The 12,344-nt window shown below is 35.2% G+C and overlaps 1 protein-coding gene across 1 annotated transcript; it reads right to left on the bottom strand.

Annotated features, from left to right (window-relative positions):
- Positions 1-564: 564 nt before the first annotated feature.
- On the bottom strand, positions 565-2,355 carry LOC111918334 (11S globulin seed storage protein 2). Its single transcript, XM_023914011.2, has 3 exons — positions 2,034-2,355; positions 1,654-1,949; positions 565-1,564 (listed from the first exon to the last, which is right to left on the bottom strand). Exons 1-3 carry the CDS (start codon positions 2,326-2,328, stop codon positions 710-712), a joined length of 1,446 nt encoding a protein of 481 aa, XP_023769779.1. The 5' UTR covers positions 2,329-2,355; the 3' UTR covers positions 565-709.
- Positions 2,356-12,344: the final 9,989 nt, after the last annotated feature.

The following is a 12,344-nucleotide window of genomic DNA, read 5'->3' on the forward strand; positions in this document are numbered from 1 at the left end:
GTAGTTTCTTACTCGGTTCAAATTGTCAGCCCTTTGATATCGTGCAACGTTTGCTTCCAGTTTCTGAGCTCCAATGAAGATCTCGTTGAGACGTTTTTCGAATGAAACACAGTCTTGGACCCGAATAAATCGGACAAACCCGAAATTTCTTTTGAGCCGGTTCAACTTTTTTGCTATGTAGACGTCGACAACGGTCCCAAATCTACTGAACATCCGCCACAGTGCAGATTCATCCCAATCTGGAGGGAAGTTCTGTATATAGAAGGATACAGCCTTCCCATTAACTATGAAGTCTCTCCCATAATTTTTTCTCCGGCGAACTTGACTCCAGCCCTCTTGATCTCTCCAGCCTTCTTGATCTCCCATCCTCAATAAAGATGTTATCCAGCCCGGAGTCAATTAGTAGTTATTAATATAATCTTTTTTTTTTGTTGAAAATACATTATAAATTATGAAAAAAGCAAATGCTATATAAAAAATAATTGAATAAATTAATCCAAGCATTTTAACTACGCTCTCATATAGGATAAACAATCTTAAGGGCTAACTTAATAATTCGAAAAATGAAAGTTAAGAGATAAGTTTATTGATGTATCAAAACTCATACACGTTTATTCTCGTACACACAAACTTCAGAAAAACACACCATTGCGTCTCTCACCAGTACACTGCCTTATTAACGTTTGATTTAATAATCCATTATTAAAGTTTAGCTTTGGCTGGTTCTCTGTGGTGAGAACAGCATACTTTCAGTTTCCCTGTTGGTTTTTAAGCTCTGAGCCTGGCTTGGCGAGATATCGTATGAGTTCGTGATCACTTCAAGCGGCATGGCTCGGAACACCGACGTGTATCCTGCTACTGGGCTCTTCATTGGAGACTTGTTCGTCTTGAATGCCACCCACTCGAACCCGTTTTGTCCAGCTTGAGCTATGGCCGCAAAGAACTGTGGGACGACGACTATGTTGCCTCTGTTCACCTGCTCGTCAAACACTGCTTCACCATTGTTGGACACGATCTGGATATGTGCATCGCCACTAAGAACGTATAAGATGGTGTGGCTGTTTATCGACCAGTGTGGCGAGAATAACGCATTCTGTTGAAGGTGTCCTTTCTCAGCACTCAGGTCCAACAAAGAAAGAATCGGCAGTTTGTGCTCGTTGACGCTGTTCAGTTTTCCGGCTTGCCGAGAAAAGAGGTCGGCCTCTCTCTGGTTGTCCAAATTGTACACGATTTTGGCACTGCATATGGTTTCTTCAAGACCGTTAGATGCGGCGGCTCCTCCGCCTTGTCGTCGTTCAAATGGAGTTTGTTCTCCTTGTTGTTCGTCGGGGGTGACAAATCGCATGGGTTGCTGGACTTTAACGATTAACCCACGGTTACCTGGCTCCTGCATCGACCTTACAATTTCTGGGTCAGTGTTGAATGCCTCCGCTAGTAATTCTGTGTCGAAGCCGGCGAAAATATTCAGGAAATCGAAGTTCCCACCCTGTTGCTGCTGCTTGCGTGTCGGGTGCCTCTGTCCTTGAACACTTTGGCTTGTAGTCCCTCCGGCAAGGAAAAATGACTGCCAGAAAAGAAACACCAAAAAATGGTTAGCTGCTTGTTAACAAAAAGCAAAACTTTGGCTTCCTTTAATGGTTATCATGTACGTACCCTAGGTTGCATGTCGAGTTGGTTGGCGGGGTTGTTGATGTCATTGATGGAGATTGCCACCACTTCTTGGTTCCGGTCGTTGTAGGTCCAGTGGACGGCACCGGCGGGAATGGCAATGATGTCTCCACGACGGAATCGGCGCACTTTCTGGTGGGAGTCTGCTGATATATCAAAACCTTGTGGTTCTTCTTGTCCTTGTTGGCCCATTTTACGCGGCCATTCTTGCTGTTGTTGCCCTACTCCGGTGTCGAATGTTTCGGCACATCCCGGAAAGTGTACTCCGATAATCCCTTCACCTGCATGCATGCATCGTAGATTCATATTGCTATAATTAGCACTTCCACGATTGAGGGGTTAATTATTTTTCAGTTAAAGAATACCTTCTTCGATGAAGACAATTCTAGGGAATGGATGGAAGCTAGGAAGCGAAAGAGAGTTCGGTTGGATTGTCTTTCTCATCGGAGCAACTCCAACGCACTGAAACTGGTCGTCATTTACATCCCATGTTTCGATGGAACCACCTTCGAACTCAAGGCGTTGAGCAGGTTGGGTAGCCGAGAGTCGCTGAAGGTTGCAGAGCTCAGGGCCGCCGAGGCGTGGGGAGCGTGTGGTGGCAAGAGCGGTGGTGCCAAGGAGGCAGAGGAAGAAGCCTAAGACGAGTTTTCGAGAAGCCATGGTGAATGGGTTGTTGAGTTGTTGTTTCAGGGGAGGGTGGTGGGGTGGATTTATAGGGGGAGTGCGTGACGGTGTGGCGCAATGGTTATGCTGTGCACCGATAAACTTCACCTGGACTGGTGGTGATGGAGGTGTTTGGTGGCGGTGACTTCAACGTGGTGGTGCATGGCATGACGTGTACACAGACTTGGCAAGATTTTTCTCTTTATTTGGACAACTGTGCAAGTACCAGCCACAAAAGTTAAGAGGAATCCTGTTTTCGATTTTGAATAAAAAATTAATACATGATTATAATATATAATTCAAATACAAAGTTTTTTATTTGAGAAATTAAATTTTTTACTACAGCTTACAAATATTTCTACCCATTAATATTATGATAACGTGTAACAATTCTATATTTACTTAACTATCTTATTAAAAGTATATTAGAAATATATCAAATAAAATTAAATTGAATGATGAAATGATGTCACGTGTCATAATATTAGTGGATATGAATATTTGTAGACATAAAAGTTAGGAGACAATTTAATTTCTCATTTTATTTATTTATTTAATATATAAATGTATCGGCAATAGTCAAACATGGTTTGTGAATAAAGGTGATGTCACGTATATATTTCATCATTCCACACCCAAACCACCGGGACTGGGGGCGGTGTTCACCAGTGTTTAGGTAGTGAAGGTGCAAAAAGAAGAGAGGGTGAGGGAACCAATCAAATGCAGCGTCTTCGGCCGTCTCCATGGCCACGTCACACCCAAACCACTAGAGTTGGGGGCAGTGTTCACTTGTCCTTAGCCTCTCCAGCTCAGTCCTTCACGCGTAGAGAGTTATCCACCCCAGATAACCTAATCAACTATATATCTATCTATTCTATTTTTTTATCCTAAAATTAACATCTATTATTTTTAGACCGCAATTTGTCATATCACTTTTATAGAAACTAGAAAAGTGACCCCGCGTTGCGGGGTCGGATTTCGATCAAACTATTTCCAAAAGGAGTTCACATGCACTACATAGTTTATTGATTATTCGGGAGAAAAAATGTTTAAAGTGTAAAGTCGACTGGCTTTGCAATAAAGACGATAGGACGATCAGCACAATTGGTCAACGCTTATAAAGTGCAAGTCAAATAAAAACCAATGTCATTGTCATATGATCAACATCCAATTATAGGATGGTACCACCCAAACATTGAATTTAAATGTTATATATTCAAATATTCCTAATTGTGTTCATGGTGAACCACGGGACAGTTTCTTTTTGTTTTAATTAGTTGGAATGGTAAAAAACAAAAAAATATATACACATGTTCATCCGCTATTAAGGAGATTTTGCAATAGGAACTTCATCAACAAACAACAACAAACACATTTAATAAAATAAAACCCATAGTAAAAACAAAATATTGTCTCGAACCCAAAACATATCATTATTCGGGATAAATATAAAATGGTACATTAAAGAAATGCAAGTATGTTGCTATTATGGATTGTTTTGGATGGTTTTGAGTGTGGGTCCTTTTTTGGCTTGGTTTATCCCCTGCTTTGTTGTTAAACAAACCGTATACACAGGCATTTTAGTAAAAAAAATGTTAAATCAACATTCTTTTTTACAAAAAAAAAAAAAAAAAGTATGCAGGGGCATCTTTGTCAAATGCTGTTAAAATCAATATTTTTTTTACCAAAAAAATAACTATTTGCCCATAAATCATTTGGGAGAAGACTACATTCTTAAGCTTAAATTGAATTTCGTTTCCTTTTCATCTAAAGAAAATAAAAAAAAAATGTTACTCTATAGCTTTTGCAAAAACCTTATTCATCTTAATGTTGTTCCATAGGTACCTAAGATAACACAAGATGACGTGGCATGATATGATATTCCATTTCCTCCACCAAATCTGTCTCATCAGTGGCCCCACCACCACCACCATCGTTTACTTCCTCTACCTCCAACACCTGCTCAAACCAAAACAGTAATTTTACGAAGGACATTTTTGGAATTTCAGTAAAAACTTACTTTCTTTCTAAATTCTAACTAACCTGACAGAAAAGTAGTTGCTTTTGGTATTGTAACTTTGCCATACGTTCTTTCAACTCAATAACATTTGGATATTGAGTAGATATGAAAAACCGAGACTGATAAACTATAAACTTATTTTAATTTTTTGTTAGGTCAAAGATTAATATTTATTTTAATCTAATAAAAACAAACGGTTAAGAAGCACATACAACATGATAACTGAATAAAACAAATCTTCATCTTTCATTCTTGTATTTCAAGGAAAATAGTCTAACCCCAAATACAAAATAACAAATTAACAAATATGCACATATACGCTTACATTTATACATATATGTACATTTACAAATATATAGCTATGCACTTGTGCTCCAGAAGTAGATAATTTTACCATAAATAGCTCAATAATAAGCTAATCAAGTAAATCCATAAAGAAAATTATGCACAATACAATTAACAATAATAAAAAAGGTAATTTCAACTTATTGATTAAAAAAACTATACAACATATGAGTACCACTATTAACAGTTTCGATAAATTCACCAAGAAATTTGTACTCCATGTGATTATCAATAATAAAAGTAAAAAAATTAGAAGTTCAAATAAAAACGACGAATCACAAAAATTATTTTAAAACGAAATTACTTGAGGTAGAATGTAATGACCGTGATAATGTTGGTGAAAGTACTAACGAATCAGACAATCATCACACAACCCTCAAATGAAAATCATAAGGTAAAATGTTGATTTTAAGTGCTTAGTATTATTCAGCATGGTATGAATGCTTTAATTATTTTGATAATCATCCACTTAATAACACAAATATATTATTGTTAATTATATGGTGTACAATTAACAATTTGCATGATGAGAATTGGTAACTATTATTAATTGTAAGGTCTAGCAAATTATGATTGCAAATGAGAATTTTACCATAAATCAAGTAAATCCATGAATGCTTACTCAGGACAAAAGGTTAGCAAATTTGAAGGTCAAATTCCTGGAGTTGTTTTATATCATTTGCAGTCATTTTAGTGGACTCTAATGTCAGAGATTTTAAATTCTTTCACGACTTTAGATGCTGCAATCCTTCACTTGTTACTTGAGAAGTTAATAAGTTTAGAGACACCAATTGTGTCGAACCTGCATAAAAACACAACAATTACACATTTACCATTATCTATCTTAAAATATTTTATAAAGCCTCTTTCATCTAACTTTGTCTGTTTCTTTAAAACACAAATTTGTGAGTTGTTTGTTTTATCAATTTTAAGGAGATAATAATGATAATAATAATGATAACAATAATAATAATAATAATACCAGTAATGGATTTTAAGGATGCATCTGTGAGCTATTTATTTTGTGTTAGGTTCAAAAGCACCGGACATCGAAGATCCTCTATATTCTTCACGCCAGCATCCGTTATTCCTCCACCAAAATTTTCCAAATATTGTAGTTCTATAAAATCTACATGAAAAAACAGGGGTATAACCGTCATTCCCATGACAACTTCAAAACCGACAATAGAAAGTTGAACTCTTGAATATCAAAACGTTTACCGATTCTTGTAATCTGGTTAAAAATTGTAGCCTATGCAAGCCCTTTCCTGTTCAACAAAAAGTAAAAGGTTAATACAACAAAAAGTCACTCTAATTTAGAAATATAAAATAAAAACTTTACATTACAAAAGATAAATAAGTGGTTGATAAAAGGTATAATGAAAATAAAGACTTTTGAAATTTTTAATTGTAAAAACTTAAAATAGTCAAAATCATTGTTTTTTAATGTAGTTTTATGTATAACAAACTGGAAAAAAAATAGTTGTATATATATTATATTTAATTTCTAATTTCTTGGCATTCATAATAGGTTATTTGAAATTTAGGTTGCCGTGTTAATGGGAGGGAAATCTATCTATCTATCCAATTAATTTTTATATATCAATAATATAGTGTTTAGCATCTATTGCTTGGAATCTGGAAAAGGGCCTGGTCTGAATTTATTTGCTTCAATTCTTTCCTACTCTACTATACTATACATAAGACAACAAATCATCTAAGCTTTCAATACAATGTTTTTCAATTTTCAATGCTTAAAGGCATCATCATTTATTTTTTTTTTCTTTTTATTAACTAATACCCATGTCCTCCAAAATCAATAACTTTTTTTAAGTAAAAGTTAATAAAATAAAAAAGCATTCAATAGTTTTATATTACAATAGCTAAATAAGTGGTTGATGAAAGATATAATGAAAATGAAAATGTTACCTCTGTTGATCTGCCTCTCTTCTAGAATTTGCATCCTCTTGCTCAATAAAAAAACCCACCTTAGCTTCAAACTCATATGATGGAATGTATAAATAAAGGAGAATGAGATAGCATACGGAAAATGAAAAATATACCCCTTTAAGAAGTTCGATTGCATAAGAAAGCATTTTGTTAACCTCTTTCTCTATGTTCTGTTCCCCAAATGTCATTTTCAATTTGTAGAAATGTCTTCATAACTCGAATAACTCCTTCTCTGTGTTTTGTTCTCCAAATTACTCCACATTTCTTGCAAACAGAGTGCAGAAAACTGCGATTCATAATTGTTCAAAAAAAGCATGATAAGAATATAATTTCTAGGCTTCATAACATAAGGGACATAACAACAACCCTTTTTTTACCTCGTAAAACTGAATTACCATCCAACAAAGCATTAGGTGATGCATGTTGAGTGTTGCTACTTCTGTTCTTTTTACTCTTCTTCCATTCGTTATTTTCCATGCATATCTTGCTTCGTAAATGTTGAGTGGTATTATTGATGTTTTATTTTTCCACCTCCAATTCATCCAATGAATGATCAGATAAAACCATTTTGTGGTTTTATGGATTTATAGTGATCCTATACCTGTATAAACAAATACATGGTTTCATATAAAGTTTTCCCATTAGTAAAAAAAGACTAAATAGCCTTGAAGACATCTGGAATTTACCAATGATTATTGTATTGGTTGGATAATTTGGAATGTTTGAATGGAATTGATACTCATGTGCCCAATTTTGTAGTATAATGTTAATATTATTGCTTTGGAATCATTAAATTAGTGTTAGATGTTTGAAATATACACATGTGACGCTATATTTGAGCTCCCCACTTACTTGTGTCATTACATAGGAGCAATTTTTTTGGAATATGAGAGTTAACATATGGGTTACCTTTCCAATATGCATAAGGTAAATTCTTTTGCCTAGGTATAGTTTGTAAATATCATAGGCTTATCATCCTAAAAATTTAAACCTACATGATTAAAGCATTATAAACATTCAAAGTCAAAGAATTTAGTGATCAATTATATTACAAAGATGCTTTTCTTTTTTAGTAAAGGATTTAATGAAATAAGAAGTTAGTTTAGTAAATTCTCACCCATAACACTTGTATTTCACTTTCTTTGCAGATGTCTTGGTCTTATCTGTTATGATTGTGGATCTTGTTCAAACTACAGAAGATTCATCATTTTAGTTGTTGAGTAGATGCTATCAGTGAAAATTTTGATACCTTCTTTTTAGTGGTCGTTCAGATGCATTCTGCCATGGTACTTTCAAATTTGTTCCTTTCATACTCCATACCTGAGTCAGTGAAAGTAATTTAAGATATTAATGATTTATGTTCCCTCTTGCTTCTCCTCAAGAACCTTGTGTTCGACCTTTGGAGAGAAATACATTGGGTTGCCCTCCTGCTGCCCAGAAAGAGCATGGAAGACACTTTAATTGCAGAAATTAGAAGATGGCAATGAATTAGTGAACACACAAAAGTTACATGGAAATATTGAAACCAAAACTGTATGGTGGTAGGGAGGATTTAGGGCTCCTCTGATGTAACTGGGTGGGGGAGGAACTTCCTCAAATAGCATCAATGGTGGTGTCTTCAATGGAGATTGAGGTTGTATCGTTGCTATTTTGGAGGACTCTGTCGATGGGAAGTAATCAGTTGTGTCAATTATCCAACTAAACCGGATGGTGAGTGGTGTGATATAAGTGGTTGAAGGGGAAGGAGACGGTGTTTGAAAGTAATAGGGTTTATTAGAGGAATTGAGGAGGTTTGTTTAGAGAAAAGGAATAGTGGTAGAATCAAAGAAGAAGAATCGAGAGATATGAGGTGGTGGAAATAAAAAAAAGTTGATTGGATACCGGGGCGGTGGAAGGAATGAAAACGGAGAAGAAAACATACGACAAACACATGGACAAAAACTTTATAGAAAACAAACACGTATCCATCAAGAATATACATAATGGCAAAATATGACCCCCTAAATAAAGAACACATAATTGTAACCAAACCCATAAACAGGGACCAGTTGTGCTAAAACACCACCTAGTTTACTATTCATAAGTTAGGACATTTTATATATATATATATATATATATATATATATATATATATATATATATATTAATTGTTTTATTTTTGGTAAGTTATTAATTTGACATTTTTTGTATGGTCATTTGTTTTAGTATTCATATTAGGTTTGAGACTCGTATATTATACTGATTGATTAAAACACAGTGTTAAATACATAGGATTAAACGTGAAGTTTATTTGTTTTTAAAATTTGAAACAAAATGAAAATTATGAGAAAAAATTATAAATAAATAAACATGCGAAAAATAAAAAAATAAAAATTATGTGTTTAGTTGTCAGACCTGTCTACTAAACAGGTTAATTATAACAAAATGTTAAATACGAATGTTTAAATTGTAATTTATTAGAAATTGAAATTGAAAATTTGAAATTTGAAATTTAAAGAGAATTGTTATCGAGATTTAGAATGCAATCATGATTATATGAATAAAAAGTAAGAACACAGAAAGTAAATATTAATCAGATCTTATATTGATGAAGAACTGATTACAAAATAAGCAGAGAGAAATTGCGAATGATTAATGAATCACTCGTGCATTCGATTTCTCTACTTCTAACCTCGGTCCCTATTTATAGGAAACCTGAGTGTACAAAAAATATACTAAGTCCTGAACTATACGCTTCGCACAAATGAAGACTTAGTAAAATAACTAACATGCGAAACTAAAGAAACAAACATTTCGACTTTTACAACATCTAGTCTCTACAATCTCCCCCTTTGTAAACAGTCAAAACTATTCAGTTTGTGAGATGCTGAATAGCTGAGTGCATTGTTCTTCTAATTTCTGAATACCAAGTGATTATCTTTTTAAGCTCTTTCCTGTCTCCATCATTATTCTTCGTGTAATTATTCATACGAACAGTGAAATTCATATATTGCGAAGTGGTGTATCTTTCAATCTCTAAGACTTTGAACAAAAACTTCTTAGGCTTCCCCTTCGTATCTTTTCCTGCGAAAACCATGCCAAAAGGTTTAAGGCATATTTCTCCATCCGCATACTTCTTTAACTCTGTTTGAGGCAAGTTTGATTCCCAAGAAACTGTAACTTTTCTTCCAAGACCTTATGCAAGTTCTTCATCAGCCAATGCCAAGCAATCATAGTAGTTATCTATGAATATCTTGATATGTGCAAAACCGAATCTGAACACATCAGTATCATATCCTTTCAGCTTGTTTTCTTCCATGTCTTTAAGAATAGATGCCAATTGAATGAGATCATTTAGATTCATCAAGGGAAAATCGGCTATGGTAAAATCAAATGCCTTGTTGTCTGCACGAACTAAGAAATATCGAAAGTTTTGAAGCATGTTCTCGAACATAACATCCTTCTTAATTGTCAGAACTTTCTTGATTTTCATTAAAGACCAAACTTCCTCTTGATCCTTCGCAAGTACAGAATGAAATCTGGTCTTCAAATAAGTGTATTGATCAGCATTTTCAATATTTTCACTTATCTCGTACTACGTCGTAATAAACATCATTTCGTTTATTGGAAAATCAAGTTGGCTTCTGTCTGAGTTTGCAACATCATAACTCCTTCTAGGATTTTTCTCAAACTCGTACAAATGACTCCCCAAAACTTTAGATTCAATGGTTTCATATGAGTACAACTTCGCAGGATCACCCTCGTTCATTGTTGGTGGGTCGTTTGCTCTTTGCCTCATAATACTCTGTACTTGTCTTAATCTTTCCATTTCAGCTTCTGCCTCTGCTTTCTTTTCTTCTTTTGATTTTTCATAGGCTACCCCTTTTTTTTCCAATATCCTCAGTTTGAGGTTTCGCACTTAAACTTCCTCCTTCTTTTGAACCAATTGTAATTCCTTTGGTAATTGGTTTTGTTGTAGTTATTGTTGAAGAAATTGGCTTTGTGAGCACTGGAAAAGATGTTTTAAGTTGGGTAGAAATAAGCTTTCCTACTGTTTTCGCATCTTCTTCTTTACTTCCTTTTCTTTCTCCCCCTTGCACCCCTGTGAAAACAGGTGGGACAGTCTTCGGTAATATGGAAGTAAAGCTCGTGATTGGAGCCAATGCCTTCTGAATAGCTTGCTCCAAAGTGTTGACTTTAAGAGTTAAGAATTCAGGAGTAAGGATGGATTGGTGAGAAGATTGTGAAACAAAAGTTTTTAATTAAGTCACCAACTGAATTAGTTTATCAAACTGCTCCTTGTTTTCCTTATGTTTGGCTTCGATAATTTGAGTAGATGGTTGATTATCAGTGACAGTTTTGTTAAGAGCTTCAGCAACCACATCAACCCTCTTTTGCACCTCCAAATTTTGAGAATTAAGATCTTTAAGCTCTTTTGCAATCTCCTACTTTAACTCTTCAACTTTAAAATTAACATCTTCTCGAACCTTTTTGACATCCTGTACAAAAAGAACATGGTGTTCTTTTGTAACACTTTTCAATTCATTAACAACACTATCAAATGATTTCCCTTGAGCTTGAATGCAAAGCTCATTGTTCTTTTCAGAATGATCAACTTTGTCAATTATTCATTTCTCAGCAGCTTTAATCATTGACTCAACCTCTAAACTCGAAATGGAAGACTTAGTGCCCGAATCTGCTTGTGATTGAATAATAGCATTTAACTTTCGATTCAGGATTTTGAATTGCTTTCCTAATATAAGCATATGATTAGGTATCTCCTCCTCCTCTGAATCAAAGTGTATGGCTTCAAACATTCCTCCAAAACCTCCTCCTTCAGTTTCTTCATCAGACGGAACTTACGAAGGTATAGGTTGTGATATTTTAGGTGAGTGAGATGGAAACAATGTAGTAAATGGATGTTTTAAAGGATGGTAAAATATGGATGATGTGATTGTATGTGTATTTAGAAGAGAAAATGGTGGTAATGAAGTAGATAAGATAATTTGCTCTGTGAGTTCAATATTCGTGATAGGTGACCCCGTATCAGATACGTTAACAACCTTATCAGAAATAAGTTCTTCCTCATGAACTGAGTTGTTTGTAACAACTTCAAGCGGATTGGATGTGGTAGTGGAAATTTGCGAAGTAATTGGAAGAGAAACATTTACCATTATGGAAAGAGAAACAGGTGGAGTCTTTGGAACCACTTCATCATCTGATGATTCATTGTGAATAATCATCTTTCATTTCTTGTAGAGCTTTTGAGTAATATGCTTCGCAACCTCTTGAGCTCTTCTTCTCTTTGAACCAGGAGAAACAGGAGCCGGAACGTCTCTAAACATAGCCCCCTTACTACTCACCTCAGTTTTGCGAATAGTAGGAGAAGTAGTCGTCATATGTGATGACTTGCAAAACTTCTTTATGTAACAGCCCGAAATCTCAGGTATTGTTTAAATTATGTTTTTGGGTGATTTAAGGGGGGGACTCGGCGAGTTGGAGCCTAGACTCGCCGAGTAGGATCGCAGACTTGGTCGCGGGATCGCGACTGGACTCGACGAGTCCAGGTATGGACTCGGCGAGTCGACGCTGTTCAGCAGAAACCCTAACCGTTCGGTTTGGGATCGTATATAATGCTCTTATGTGCCGTCATTGTTCGTTTTTAGTCGATTGAGAGGAACCCTAATCGGTTGTGGGCATCTAGAGCAAGATTGGAGGG

Source organism: Lactuca sativa, chromosome 8 (assembly GCF_002870075.4).
Source record: "Lactuca sativa cultivar Salinas chromosome 8, Lsat_Salinas_v11, whole genome shotgun sequence".
Lineage (NCBI taxonomy): Eukaryota > Viridiplantae > Streptophyta > Magnoliopsida > Asterales > Asteraceae > Lactuca > Lactuca sativa.